We start from the raw sequence: 14667 nt of genomic DNA on the forward strand, positions 1-14667 counted from the left end.
CGTTACTAACCCTGGTGTGAACCACACTTCTAGCCGTTGTATATGTCATGGACTCATGGCGGCTCACTGTTTCCTCAGTCTCTCTATATCTTTGATTCGGTTTGCCGCGTTGTTCGCCGGTTTGTTCGCCTTGATTTCCTCGCGGTATTCTCGCCCGTATTCTCGCGCATATTCCCTTTTCTTCCCCTTCCTTTTCTCCTCCAGCTTGTGCCATTCCTCATGGGCCATTTCTGCTTCCGGGGCCCTTTGAGGCTCAAGGAGGGACGAATGCGAGCATGCCCCCTTCCATTCAAATACAGCCAAGGGTGTCCCGTATGGGCATGCATCCTCCAGGATACATGGTACTCCACTCTTATATGCCCCAAGCATACTCGTGATTGCCTCTGCTAGGAGACATACTTTGCTAGTAAACTCCATATTTGCACTTCAGAGATTGGATGACCATGGCATTGGAAAAAGTGTACTAAATCTTATAAACTTTTTAACTCTGTTCTCATGGAGCATAAGTCTTCTATAATAAGACTTTTCATCTGGACAGACTGGCTTTTCATAGTTATATTAACTCTTATTTAAGCCACCACAGATCAAAGTGGCAGAGCTAATATATATATACATCTCCTTAGCCTTGATAATCTTAATATACAACCTAGGCTCTGAGGTGTGCTTCCATCTAAGGCCCTTTATTTTAGATAATATTGGGGGCATCTGCATTAAGAAGTTCTTACAGTTTCTTTAGGGATAAAGGAGATAACTAATTTGATAATCTAGTTATTATCCCATTAAGACAGCGTCTCTGTTCACTTTATAGTCATGTATGATATTTAGATGAGATCTAGTGTGGTTAATACTCTGGCATAGAAGTTATCTATAATAACCGTCTTATGCCTTGTGCTATACTTGAGTATAATCAGATAGCTTCTAGTTAGATAGGGAGAGGTCGGTCATTAGTATCCATTTCTAAAATAGGAATTAACAGAATGTAATGCCTGGGTGCCTGAGCATGATCTGTATATGGCTATTATTAGATACCTTTACACTTAACTTCTTAAGCAGCTATATATTAATGTCTTTATTAACTGCATTCATGAGGTATGTAAAGGGAGATTTTATGGTATGAGTAAAGTATAATAGCTATAGTAAACTTCATCTTCAAGAATCATTAATTCAGAAGAGGTCTCAACATTAAGTAAGACATACTAAGTTACTAACTTTGCCATCCATAGATATACTCTTCTTTCTTAGTCTTGCTCACAGATTGATCTCAGGTGATATAGTCCCTCTATTTGATAAGCATGGCTTACATTGATTTTAGCAGTATGGGTTCTGCTGCTGCCATGGATAATTTGGAGTTTATTGAGGCTTGAATTTTGAAGGCATTGAGGGCTTTGGAATGGACACGTGATGTGACTTTCCAATGAGCACTCCAATTGCCACATTCGGATCACCCCATAACGGAACCACTACCCCCTGGTCGCAGTCGGTCTCTTAACACAATTCCGCAATCGTTCGTCTCCACAACAGAACAGCAGGGAGAGGAGTAAGAGTGTGAGATTTTGATTTCCTCCCTCCCTTGTTGCTGCTGCCTAATTTCGCTTTTAGGTCAGAGCTTTTGTTATTGAGACCTTCCCGCCCCCTCAATAGCTTAGGTCTCGTGGCCTTGAACGTCCCTCCCTGTTCACACGACCTTTTCGACCTCCAATGATTGTCAGCATTGAATGCTCCTCTTGCACGGATGGGTGATACTGCGTGGTTCGAGTTGGAATACACAGGAGGCTTCACCTTCGGCGAGTCTAGGAAACCGGCGAGACCGCTTTAGCACGAAACATCCATGAAGAATGACCTCACCCTCAAGAACCGCCATTGACCATTCTGTCGACTCTTCCGCTGACCCTCCGCAATCTGGTTCTCAAGCTTCGGGGGTTACGCAGTCATCCGCTGCAGCTACTCTTCCGAATATTGATCAGACGGACGACAGAAGGAATGGAGAAGCGGAAGTGAAGACGCCGGAAGGGAAGAATCCTGGAGTGAGCCCAACCCTGGGAGATAACAAAGCGGATGCGGATGTAGCAGAAGAGTTAGATGACTTCGGGCTTCCGATCCCAGTCCGGTCCAAGGCTGCATGCCAGTTAGAAGACGAACCGCCCGAGGAGGACGAAAGGTTTCACGATGTTAAAGAGACACGGTTACCGTCGCCTAAGAGTGAGACCACCACCTCAGAGAACGATAAGCGCGCCGCCTCCCATGATCTTTCATCTGAGAACGACAGGCAAAGCACTCCCCCGCCGGCCTACTCTAGCTTAGATATCCACGATTCTGTCCATCAGTCATCTCCAACACATAAGAGGCATTCGAGCCTCAAGCCGTCGGAATGGTCGCACCAGCGACTGAGCGAAAACAAAGCAGTCAATTCGGAAAGCGATGATGAAAGCGACGGCGAATGGAAAGAAATGCCCGCCCTGGGCGAATTCGATGTCTACGACGATTATGGGCGATTGATTGCTCGTGGCGCCAAAGAAGAGGGCGACGACGCAGTATATCAGGGCCTGGGTGGCGCTGGAAAGGGATACACTCGAGTACAACTCGACGAAGACGCGCAGTCTGCGACAAGTTTGGATCAGGACACAAGCTATCTCTTCAAGGAAGCCGCCGGCAACTCTGTAGGAGTAGAAGGAGAAGAGCTGCGCGACCCGCTCAGCCAACTACAGGCTACAAAAGATCTTCTGACTGAGAGTCAAAGAATCGCTTATGTGGGAGTGACGCGGCTGGTGATTTACCAGATGACCCAGGACTTGGAAAAGCTACCAACGACTAAGGCTTCTCGCAAGGCGAAACAGAAAGCGGCCGACGCCATGAGGAAATGGGGTCAGACGGTCATGGGAAGGATTTATACTCACATGGAGATCGATCCTGCGGAGCAAATCATGATTGAACAATTGGCTGAGCACGGCGTTCAGCCTGCGGATCTTGTTCGACCATTGATGCAAAATGCTCGGGTCAAAAATCCAATGGCGGAGGAGCTCGACTCTCCAAAGGCATCCCTGTCTTCGAGTGCGTCTCGCGGCTTGAAGGGGAACAGCCGGGCAAGCTTATCCACCGAATCTGAGCTTACTTCCGAATCGACTTCCCCTCCACCTTACGAAACTCACGAAGATGACGACTTACCGGAAGTGCGGACCCCGTCACAGATGCCTACTTCAGCGAAGATTGATATTGACCTTCGTTGGACGGTCCTTTGCGACCTATTTCTCGTTCTTATCTCGGATTCGGCGTACGATGCCCGATCCCGATCCTTACTGGAAAGGGTCGGCCAGTCTATGGAAGTGTCCTGGCTGCAAATTGCCCGCTTTGAAAAGCGTGTCATTGATGCTCTCGAGATGCAAGAAGCCGCGGAGAAAGAGACTTGGGATGAGTCTGGACACATGGAGAAGCGTCGCAAGATGGCGCTGAAACGGAAATATATGGTCATGGGTCTGGCCACTGTTGGAGGAGGGTTGATCATCGGCCTCTCCGCTGGTTTGCTGGCCCCGGTCATCGGCGCTGGCCTTGCAGCGGGCTTCACAACTGTCGGAATTTCTGGGACTAGCGCTTTCTTAGGGGGAGCTGGTGGGACAGCCTTGATCGCTTCTGGCGCTACCTTGACGGGAAGTACTATCGGCTTAAGGGCTTCACACAGACGCACTGGGGCAGTTCGGACTTTTGAGTATCGTCCTCTCCACAACAACAAGAGGGTCAACTTGATTGTTGCGATTTCAGGCTGGATGACTGGCAAAGTCGATGATGTTCGATTGCCATTCAGTACAGTTGATCCTATTATGGGCGACATTTATTCAGTCCTATGGGAGCCGGAGATGCTTCAAAGTATGGGTGCCACCATCAACATTCTAGCCACAGAGGTAAGCGTCTCCTGACTTGGTGTGGCTTTTGCTGTCATGGAGCTGACTCTATAACCTATAGGCTTTGACTCAGGGTCTGCAACAGGTCTTAGGAAGCACTGTCCTCATGGCTTTAATGGCATCCCTGCAGCTACCTCTTGTTCTCACTAAGTTGTCATACTTGATTGATAATCCCTGGAATGTCTCCCTAGCTCGTGCCAACGCGGCAGGGCTGATTTTGGCAGACTCGTTGATGGATCATAATCTGGGCAAGAGACCTGTCACTCTACTAGGTTTCTCGCTTGGGGCAAGAGTCATATTCTCGTGTCTGAAAGAGCTCGCAGACAAGGGCGCTAGCGGCTTGGTTCAAAATGTCTACCTTTTCGGGGCTCCACTCGTGGCAAACAAGGACGAATTCATCAAGGCACGCAGCGTTGTCTCTGGCCGGTTTGTGAACGGGTACTCTTCCAATGACTGGATTCTGGGATACCTCTTCCGGGCCACAAGCGGCGGTATTATGCGTGTGGCTGGTATTGCTCCGGTAGAAGGGATTCCTGGCCTGGAGAACTTTGATGTCACTAACCTAGTCAATGGCCACATGGACTATCGTGCCGCTATTCCACGGCTACTCAAGGAAGTCGGGTGGGAAGTTCTCAGCGAGGAGTTTGCTGAAATCGAAGACGCCGACCCGGAGAATCATGGCGAGCGGCAACGAGAGCTAATCCGCGAAATTGATGAGGCTCGTAAAGCCGCAGAAGCTCAACCTGAGAAGAAGCGGTTTGGACTGTTCAAGCGCGGCAAGTTAGCTGAGAAAAAGGGATGGGAAACATATGATGTGAAACGCAGTGACTCGTTTCCGCGAGAATCCACTGACAGCAACGGAACCGGAACCGTCCTCTTCGATATCGATGCGATCAGGGCAGAACTCGCCTCAGAGATGATTGAGGTCAAGCAGCTGGAGTCTACGCTCCCACCCATGAAGCTAGATCTCAATTCACCGTCAACTCAATCACCGGCTGCTGCTACACCGTCGGAGCATAGAGCTTCCAAAGACGGGCACGCTACCCCATCCGTTCCTCAGACACCCATTGAAAATTCCCCGGGCCACTCGGCCCCTCAAAAGACGCAATCTCCACCACCCCATCAGGAGCAGATCCATATGGCTTTTGATACTTCTTACGATAACCCTCCGCAACGTTCTCATTCTTCTTTTGAACCAGCTGCTTACGATTCATGTCCGACGAGACCAGCTTTACGATCCTCTGTGACGATGCCGACTAGTGTCGGTGCCAGCGCGCTTGGCGCTATGGCTCTTGAGCCCAATGCCTGGGCTGACCACGACTTCGGCCATGGCGAAGAGGGTGAGATCTCGATGACCTTCGAGTGATTCATCACTTGGTTTCGTACGGGCTTATATAGTACTCCTGCGAGTGTGTATAGAGCTTCCCTCGCTTGTTCCATTTTCATCAGCTCCTCTACGTAACGACTGATGAAATAACGAGTGAATGCCGTGTGATCATTATATTCTGGTTTTGCATTTGCTGCTTCCTCATGTCTGTTAATTATGTCAGCCTCCTTCTTTTCAAAGACTCGATAAAGACTTCGTTCAATGACATCGACTGTATCGAAAACTGTCAGACCACTCATATTACTTGCTGGAAGTTAGCGTATAGCACCGTGGCTTAGTCTACGATCTGTTACTTTGTATATTTAGACTAAACATGTGATCGTCACTGTTTTCACATCACCATTAGGCTTGGATTCTGATCGTTTCGGTAGCTTGCTCTTAGGCTGAAGTATACTGTGAATTGTGCTCATATTGTACGTTGCTTCTCCTCAATCGCCAACGGATCGGGCAAAGTGGAGAAAGCTCCGCGATAACAGATCTTAAGCGTGTCACGACATGGACGCGTTCCGCTCCCGTTCCCAATTTCAATACGACGGTCGGATTATCTGCCTTCCTCTCTCTATTGCTGCAGATTCTTCGTCCCAAATACAAAGAGGCTGGAAACTGAGCAATAATTTGACCATTTCAAATAAGTCCTTTTTTTAACTGGAGAACCTCTGCGGGGTTCATGCGGCGGGTGGCACCAGCGCGCTGGACGCAATAACCGTCGCTGTATACCTGAGTCTCTACATTGACGTGGACAACCTTGCTGCTGTTGAAGCGCAGGTGGCTTTACGAGTGGCTGTATTTTGTCTTCTAGCTCCTATTGCGCAATTCCGACCTGACTATCAACATGGTCACTCCTACATCTAAACCGAATTCGAGCTTCTCGAAGGTATATTTGACCAAGAATAATTACTCAGGGCGGTCTCTTCACCCAAATGCCAAGCGACCTGGAAAGAGAGCTGAGGATTCAGCGAAGGAAGAAAGCACCCAGGATGACGAGAGTTTCGAGGCAAATTGGGATGAGCGGATAGTGGACAATGAGGACATAACTGCTGAACCCGCCAGTTCTCCGGTCAGTTCTCTTGAGGTCCAAGAGAATGAGATTCCGCCCGGTTTTGAGGATTTTGACAGCGCAGTAGGGGAAAGGAGGAGGCCACAACGTGGGAAGAAAGACTTACGCGGTTCCGAGTCTCCTACGTTCAGCCGCAAGAGGAATGCCGATGAAATGGCCAACAGAGCTCAGACCGATGCCGAGAAGGAAGATTATGTATTTGGCTGGTCACAAAGTCAGAAGAAGCGCAAACAAGGTTACGCTGGAAAGAAAAGCGATGGCTCTTTTTGGAAGGCGCAAGGCTCTACGACCGTTCCCTCTCAGTCAAAATCATCACCTTCCTCCAGCGCTTCAGAGTCAAAAACGGGTCGCAGCTCACAGAAAACCAAAACGAAATCCAAAAAGAAAGCTGTTGACAGGGCTCCAAGCTTTATGGTCCCGCCAGATATCGACGACCTTCTACCTTCATCGTCTGGAAATCGCACGAAGCCCGAGTTTATTGTCCCCGCTTCCCTCCCTAACGATACGATATCTAGCTCCTCTGGATTCGCATCATCCGCACAAATATCCCACTTCTTTGATTCTGACGACGACTGTTCAAGTGGCACGTCGCTCAGTTCAGTGCCAGAAAACTTGCTGGAAGAATTCTCGCAGATGGAGGATGTCTTGCTCTCTGACACGGACGACTCAGAAAATGCGGAGTTGAAACCGTCGTTGTGTCCCTGGTGCAAGAAGGCTGTCGATTCAGACGCTCTGAGGAAGTTTCGGACGCAACCAAAACAGCGGATTCGCGAGCAACAGCAATTCTGCGAGTCGCATCAAAAGGAGACGGCGGAGAAAGAATGGAAAGAGAGAGGCTATCCAGACATTGATTGGGATACTTTCGATGAGCGCATCAAGTGTCATTTCGACGATCTGGACAGTATCATAGTACCTGAAGGCAACTCATACTACAGAAATGTTCTTGATACTATGTTGAAATCGGGAAAGGCAAAAAACTTCCGCCTGACACTCGCTGGAGACGCCCTAGAGACGATCTGTTGCGGTTATTACGGGACTCGAGGGGCCAACAAAATGTACAGTCTCCTAGTTTCCCTCCTCTCCTTCAAGCGCTGTCCTGTTATTAACCGACTCTCTTGACAGGCTACAAGCTCTTACGGCGCGTTTCTCCCGCAAACTCCGCCGTTTGGCAGCTGAGGACCACATCGTCAAGATAGCTGGACCTGTTATCTATGCTCAGGCAGTCCTCGTACCTGAACTGGCCGTCAGGCTTGTCAAAGAAGATATGGGAGTGGATGTTGACTCGGCACGACAAATCCTACGAGAGAGCATTGAAATTGGCGAGAAGCTGAACTTCGCCCCCAACGATGTGGTCCCGATCCCGGTTGAATCCGAGAATGCTGATGCTATCATTGTCTAAAGGCATAATACCCACGCCATATCGATCTTCTCATTTCGCATACTTATTAACGACTGTATATAAAAAGATTTTTCGGCTTGATACCATTGTTGCTCTTGCTTGTTGTTTGTGACGAATAGCATATCGAAGGGTATCAGTGTGCGAGAGGGCGGCTCATGTTGAGATGTATTCTTAGTGTGATTCTCGGCTGGAACGAGCATACGGATGGCCCCTTTTGAGGGTTTGACGATGTTACATGAGCCAAAGAAATGGTGTCACTTTGACGCCTCTTGTTATTATCTGTCCTTGTTTAGGAAGGTCGGTTTGTTTAGGAAGGTCGATAAGCTCTCCAAATCCACTGATAAGAGTAGAGCAGTTCGGACCCACAATTACATGTGGATAGCTCAAGCGGAGAGGTACCCACTCCTGATTTGTAACTCCTCTCTTCCCCCCTCATCTTGCGAGGATCGACTCATGCCTCTACCAAACTGCCATGGCACCTTCTTAAACTAATGGTACTGTACGTCGAACACTTTCTGATTTCTACAACTGCTGTACATGAACTTTTGAGCTCTCAGTCACAAGATGAGGGAGAAAGCCATGGCTCCCTCAGAGACTACTCCGCTCCTTGTCGTTAACGTCGCTCCGCAGCGATATCGATACCCCCATCATACCTTGCGACGGGCATGCAGCTTCTCCTTGATCCTGATTCTTTTTATTGGACTGATTCTGTTCTTAATTCCGTTTTCCATCCTGCCCCGCGAGCACGGCTCTCTCTGGTCGTATCTCCCCGGCGCCAACCCGTTCCCATACCCGTCATGGCCCAACAGTCCCGGCCTCACGTATGAGCAGCTGCAGGCTGTTCTTCAGAGCACACCGTCAGCCGCTAAGGCCCGTGAATGGAGCAGTTATTACACGGCAGGTCCGCACCTAGCAGGCAAAAACCTCAGCCAAGCCCTCTGGACCCGTGAGAAGTGGCAAGAGTTCGGTGTGGTGGACACGGAAATCGTCGCTTATGATGTCTACCTCAACTATCCTGTAGATCATCGTCTGGCTCTGCTGAAGAAGAACGGCGATAAAACCGATGTCACCTTTGAAGCTTCTCTTGAAGAGGACGTCCTTGAAGAGGATCACACGAGCGGTCTTCTCGATCGCGTGCCTACTTTCCACGGTTACTCTGCCAGCGGGAACGTTACCGCTCCTTTCGTCTATGTCAATTTCGGGACGTACAATGATTACCAGGACCTTGTCGATGCCAATGTCAGTTTGGCGGGCAAAATTGCTATTGCAAAGTATGGTCGCATCTTTCGTGGGCTGAAAGTGAAGCGGGCACAGGAGTTGGGTATGGTCGGCGTGATATTGTATGATGATCCCCAAGAAGATGGAGATATCACGGAGGACAATGGCCACAAACCGTACCCTGAGGGACCTGCTCGGAACCCCAGCGCCGTGCAGAGAGGAAGTGCGCAATTTTTAAGTATGTCTTCTTTCACCTTCGGTCCTCAAGCCTTAACTGATACTGATCATTCTGCGGTAAGGCATTGCTCCCGGTGATCCCACGACTCCCGGTTATCCGTCCAAGCCCGGCTGCGAAAGACAAGATCCCCATAACTCAATCCCGTCTATTCCTTCCCTACCCGTCTCCTATCAGGAAGTGCTCCCTTTCCTAAAAGCGCTCAATGGACATGGTCCGAAGGCATCTGATTTCAACAAATGGTGGCAAGGTGGGAAGCTCGGATCGAAGGGTGTAGAATATAACATTGGGCCGTCTCCAGATGATGTTGTCATCAACCTGTACAATGAGCAGGAGTATATCACGACTCCGCTATGGAATGTCATTGGTACCATCAAGGGGGCTATTCCGGATGAAGTCGTGATCCTGGGCAATCATCGTGACGCCTGGATTGCCGGTGGAGCCGGGGATCCGAACAGTGGATCCGCTGTGCTCAACGAAGTCATTCGCAGTTTCGGTGAGGCTCTGAAGGCAGGATGGAAGCCACTGCGCACTATTGTTTTTGCTAGCTGGGATGGCGAAGAGTACGGATTGCTTGGGTCTACTGAGTGGGTTGAGGAGATGCTTCCGTGGTTGTCGAAGACTACGGTTGCTTACCTTAATGTTGATGTCGCCGCGGCCGGGACCAACTTGCGCCCCACGGCTAGTCCGCTTCTCAACAATGTCATCTACGAGGTGACCGGATTGGTCCAGTCTCCCAACCAGACAGTGGAAGGCCAGACAGTGCGGGATACCTGGGATGGCCGAATTGGTACCATGGGAAGTGGTAGCGACTTCACTGCGTTCCAGGATTTTGCAGGCATCCCCAGTTACGATCTGGGTTTCAACCGTGGTCCCAAGGACCCTGTATATCACTATCACTCGAACTACGATAGTTTCGACTGGATGGATCGATTCGGTGACCCTGATTGGCTGTACCACGAAGCATGCACTAAGATTTGGGCTCTGGCTGCGGCTAAACTGGTGGAGACTCCTGTGCTTGCCTTTAACGCTACGGACTATGCTATGGGCCTCAGCACATACTTGGATAAGATTCGGCCGGCGGCGGAGCGGCTACCTGGTCATTCATCGTTCAACTTTGGGCCACTGGACAAAGCAATCGCACGGCTTCAGAAAGTCGCTGCGAAATTCGACGCCGAAGCCGCAGAGCTGACCTCGCAGTTGGACGAGAATCTTCCATGGTGGCTCTGGTGGAAGAAGGTGAGACTGTACTTCTTGATCCGGGGGGTCAATGACAAGTACAAGGCCATTGAGCGCAAGTTCCTGTACCAGCCTGGCTTGGACGGGAGAAATTGGTACAAGCACGTAGTGTTTGCGCCTGGTATCTGGACTGGATACGCTGGCGCGACATATCCTGGACTGGTGGAAAGTCTGGAGGCAGGAGATTTGGAAAATGCAGAGGTTAGTCATCTCACTTTTCGCACTTTTTGCACCATCTTGCTCGTTCGTTTTTGCTAACGCTATGACGTACAGAAATGGCGGGATATTATCCGTGAGCGAATCGAAGATGCCACGGACCTGCTGCAATGAGTTTTGAAATTCCGGTTGCTATACTCCGTATAGAGATTGTGACACTTTTTTTCACGTTTACAGGCGGGTCGAGTGATCTAAAATGTTGTGCACAACTTCCGCTGGGGTTTTCAGCCTTGGACAAACCTATCAGCCAAGGATTCATATAAGAATTGTTAATTTTCTATAAAATGCTTGGCCATATCTTATCCGAGAATTGTGTTGAATAACCCCTAAATTCATGTCTATGCTATTTTTTAATCCAAAGCCCACGTATATGCGACATAAGCACAGACCGGAAAAGATTCCGCATGTCACTGTGACTCTGGCAAATCCACAGCAGGACCTATCATGGAGTTCTCGCCGATCGACAGTAGAATAATTGAGTCATAATCGAGGAGCAACTGACCTGGTGCATGCATTTGAAGGCGCAGTCACAAGCGGTCAAACTCCGAATCGCCGATGGATTTATCATTATTGTTCTTCGTTATCAACCGCTACTCCTCCGTAGTCTACTCCACACTCCGTATGCGCTGTGGGGATCCAATGCATCCATCCATCAGCGGTGCAGCGGGCTAGGCCGACTAGAAGTCTGTCCTTCAGAAGCAAAATTGCATCTCATTCGACTCTGATTTTTGTAGGATCCGCATTTCCCCACTCGTGATGCTGACAAAGGGTAAAAAAGTGAGGCCTTCGACAATAATCGACCCGAACTAGAGACTCAAAGCAGTGCAGTGCACAGACTCGACCGTTGCTTTTTTCCTGCTCCAGTTCTGTTTCTTTGATTCTCTTCTCTCTTGTGCTTGACTGGTTCAGTATCTTCAACTATTGATAGACCCCGGGTTACTTCTTTTCCATGACTTTGACGCAAGGCTCGCTTTCCCTCGGTTACTTGCCTCTTGTCGATCTGTATAATAGCCGATAGTCCTGCTTCCTAGGCTGTTGACCAGGATTCTATCACAACTTCCAGATGCACGAGAAATCTCCCAGACTGCCAGTGCGGCAGCTGCTGATTCTATGTAAGTATTGTCAAACTAGAAATAAGTATGCTATTCGCAAACTGACTTCTTGAACCAGCAATATGTAGATTTGCTGAGCCAGGTACGTCCAAGCTCACTCACGAGTGCAACATTAGGATACAAGTCTCTCAATTCATAGACCGATCTCGGACTTCGGCCTATACTGAACTCTTTCCCCTTGCTAAACAGTTGTTTTCACTTCCGCCTTACCATATCTCGTATGCACACTGCCCGCCTGATGAGTCGCCGCAACCCAGCTAACCACCGTTCACCCGCAGCCCGAAATGATCGAGGACATTGGCGTCCCCAAAAACGAAGTTGCGAAATGGGTCGGAATCACCTCGGCGGCGTCAGCCAGCTGCCAGGCCGCCATGGCTGTGACCTGGGGAACAGTCTCGGACAGCGTCGGTCGCAAACCCATCATCCTGTGCGGCTTGACCTTCACCATGATTTTCTCGCTTATGTTCGGCCTGTCAAAGTCTTTGGCAATGCTAGTCGCTTCCCGTGCGCTGCTGGGCCTCATGAACGGGAACGTCGGGATCATCCGCACCATGGTAGCGGAGATGGTTCCAGAGAAGGAGTTGCAGCCGCGTGCATTCAGCATTATGCCGCTGGTTTGGACCATTGGGAGTATCTTTGGGCCGGCCTTTGGCGGTGCCCTGGCGCGCCCGGCGGAGAAGCATCCGGGGACTTTCGGGAATTGGAGGTTTTTCAAGGCCTATCCGTTTCTGTTGCCTAACCTGGCGTCGGCTTTTCTGTTCGTTATTGGGATTACGACGGGGTGGCTCTTTTTGCATGTAAGTGCGACTCAAGTTACAGGAAGTTAGTGAGTATACGTGCTAATGGCGGACAGGAAACTCTGGCTGCCAAGAAGCATCACCGCGATGTAGGCTTGCGGCTGGGTCAGATGTTGACAGGCTCCTGCAGCTCTCGCAGAAAGGAGATGTCCTACTCCGAGACGCAGGAGGATGACGAAAGGACTGCGCTGCTGGGAAAGCACCGGTTCACAAAGAGCACGGCTGCTAAACGACCGAGCTGGAAGGAGGTCTTTTCTCCGCAATCCACATTGGTTCTTCTCGCCTATGCCATGATGGCGATGCATAACATGGCGTTTGACTCCCTGCTTCCAGTTTTCCTGCATACGCCGATCCAGAGATTGGACGGGAATCCCGAGGTGCGGTTGCCGTTCAAATTTATCGGCGGGTTCGGCGTCGGTAAGTATCTCTCTCTCTCTCTTTCTCAAGCCTCTGTCTTGACAATTTCTGCATAGACTCCCAAACAATTGGCATATACTACACCTTGATCGGTATTATCGGCATGTTCGTTCAGTTCTTCATCTTCCCAGTAGCGGCCAAGCGATTTGGTGTTCTCAACTGCATCAAAGTCATTTCCGTCGCCTCCCCTGTCGTCTACCTCCTGACACCCTTCACTGCACTCGTACCAGCATCGATTCGGAGTTTTGTTGTGTTCATGCTCATGCTCAGCAAGCTGATATGCAGCATCTTCAGCTTTCCCTGCTGCACGATCCTCCTGACTAACTCCGCGGCCAGTCTCAGCGTGTTGGGGACTCTGAATGGCGTCGGCACGAGTGTCAGTGCACTCGGAAGAGCAGCGGGACCTGCACTTATCGGTGCGGCGTTTTCCTATGGCGTTAACCAGGGCTACGTCATCCTCCCTTGGTGGCTTCTGGCTTTCTTTGCTGCCTTGAGTGCGGTGCCTGTCTTTTGGGTAGAGGAAACAGATGGCTTTCAAGGCGGCCAAGAGTCGGAATCGGAGGCTGCGGAGGATTGAACTGTTGACTTCTCACTGCACCTTTGTCATCTTCACTCCGACATATCAAGCGCACGAACGACTCGACTTGAATGAGTAATGACCTACCACCGAATACGTTGCGAGCACAGCATTAGACCACTTTCAAATCCGCGTTCCACCATTCATCAGGCGTTCACTTGCAATTACGATATCAAGATTCATGGTTTGTTATGATTTACGTTCTAAAAGCTCGTGGGCGATGATTGTACGCATATATATGATTTATGCCATCTATCAAATAGGACTAGGAATATCACTCTCTTTACGCCATCTGTCCCCTGTCCACAAGGGTGGCCTGACCATAGCTAGAAGCTCGACTCTATTTTTATTAGTAATACGGCCACCCGCTCGGCATGATCCACATCCGTACTCCGTACTGTTCCCCACCAATGACACCACCAATTCCGATGTCACTGTCCAGCTAAGCTCTTCTCCATCTATCACCAACTTGATGTACGGTACCTCCGTCGACTGACATCCTAACGGATTCATCTATCCAAATCCTGCACTAATCAGTCCACCCCAGGCCCAACCATCAACATGGTACGCACCCTACTGCCAACATACTAAGCAGCAGCAGCTAACAGCAAACAGTCGCAATCCTCCCTCCCCAGTCCCACGAACTCCGCCGCCGCACTGTCCCTCCTCACCTCGGTGGGCGGAATCATCGGCTACACGCGTACGGGCTCCATCCCCTCCATCGCGGCGGGTCTCTCAGTCGGCGCGCTATATCTGTACAGTTTCCTGCGTTTGCGCGACGGACAGCCCTACGGCGAGGAGATCGGGTTGTTGGCGTCGGCGGTGTTGGGGGGTAGTTCCGTGCCCCGCGTTATCAAGACGAGGGGGAAGCCCGTGCCTCTTGCGCTGAGTGTTCTGGCGACGTATGGGCTTGTGGTTTTTGGGTTGGCGTTTCGGGAGAAGAGGGCTTCGAGGGTTTGAGGTGGGGATGCACAGTGTAGTGTACCTTATGCTACGGGACTCTTACTTTACGAATGGCGGAGCAAGACAATCATTTGAGAGAGAGTATTGATTGATAAGGAATGTCATTTTTGAGTCCAAAGCATCGTTGATTCGTTGCCTACCTTTTATGCTAGAGAAC

At 50.0% G+C, this 14667-nt stretch overlaps 5 protein-coding genes across 5 annotated transcripts; all 5 read left to right on the top strand.

Annotated features, from left to right (window-relative positions):
- Window positions 1-1835: 1835 nt before the first annotated feature.
- On the top strand, window positions 1836-5259 carry NFIA_020910 (TMCO4 family protein; the record flags this gene model as incomplete). Its single annotated transcript, XM_001265279.1, has 2 exons — window positions 1836-3893; window positions 3955-5259. The coding sequence occupies 2 exons, from the start codon at window positions 1836-1838 to the stop codon at window positions 5257-5259; spliced, it is 3363 nt and encodes a 1120-aa protein (XP_001265280.1).
- Window positions 5260-6112: 853 nt separating this feature from the next.
- NFIA_020920 (RTC4 family protein) lies at window positions 6113-7736 on the top strand (the record flags this gene model as incomplete). Its single annotated transcript, XM_001265280.1, has 2 exons — window positions 6113-7392; window positions 7460-7736. The coding sequence occupies 2 exons, from the start codon at window positions 6113-6115 to the stop codon at window positions 7734-7736; spliced, it is 1557 nt and encodes a 518-aa protein (XP_001265281.1).
- Window positions 7737-8300: 564 nt separating this feature from the next.
- NFIA_020930 (M28 family metallopeptidase) lies at window positions 8301-10758 on the top strand (the record flags this gene model as incomplete). The annotated part of the gene is made up of 3 exons (XM_001265281.1): window positions 8301-9192; window positions 9254-10629; window positions 10702-10758. The coding sequence occupies 3 exons, from the start codon at window positions 8301-8303 to the stop codon at window positions 10756-10758; spliced, it is 2325 nt and encodes a 774-aa protein (XP_001265282.1).
- Window positions 10759-12040: 1282 nt separating this feature from the next.
- Window positions 12041-13547, top strand: NFIA_020940 (putative MFS transporter; the record flags this gene model as incomplete). The annotated part of the gene is made up of 3 exons (XM_001265282.1): window positions 12041-12553; window positions 12610-12970; window positions 13027-13547. The coding sequence occupies 3 exons, from the start codon at window positions 12041-12043 to the stop codon at window positions 13545-13547; spliced, it is 1395 nt and encodes a 464-aa protein (XP_001265283.1).
- A 561-nt stretch (window positions 13548-14108) lies between these two features.
- NFIA_020950 (TMEM14 family protein) lies at window positions 14109-14507 on the top strand (the record flags this gene model as incomplete). Its single annotated transcript, XM_001265283.1, has 2 exons — window positions 14109-14111; window positions 14163-14507. The coding sequence occupies 2 exons, from the start codon at window positions 14109-14111 to the stop codon at window positions 14505-14507; spliced, it is 348 nt and encodes a 115-aa protein (XP_001265284.1).
- Between the last annotated feature and the right edge of the window lie 160 nt (window positions 14508-14667).

Source organism: Aspergillus fischeri, genomic scaffold, assembly GCF_000149645.3.
Source record: "Aspergillus fischeri NRRL 181 1099437636249 genomic scaffold, whole genome shotgun sequence".
Taxonomy (NCBI): Eukaryota; Fungi; Ascomycota; class Eurotiomycetes; order Eurotiales; family Aspergillaceae; genus Aspergillus; species Aspergillus fischeri.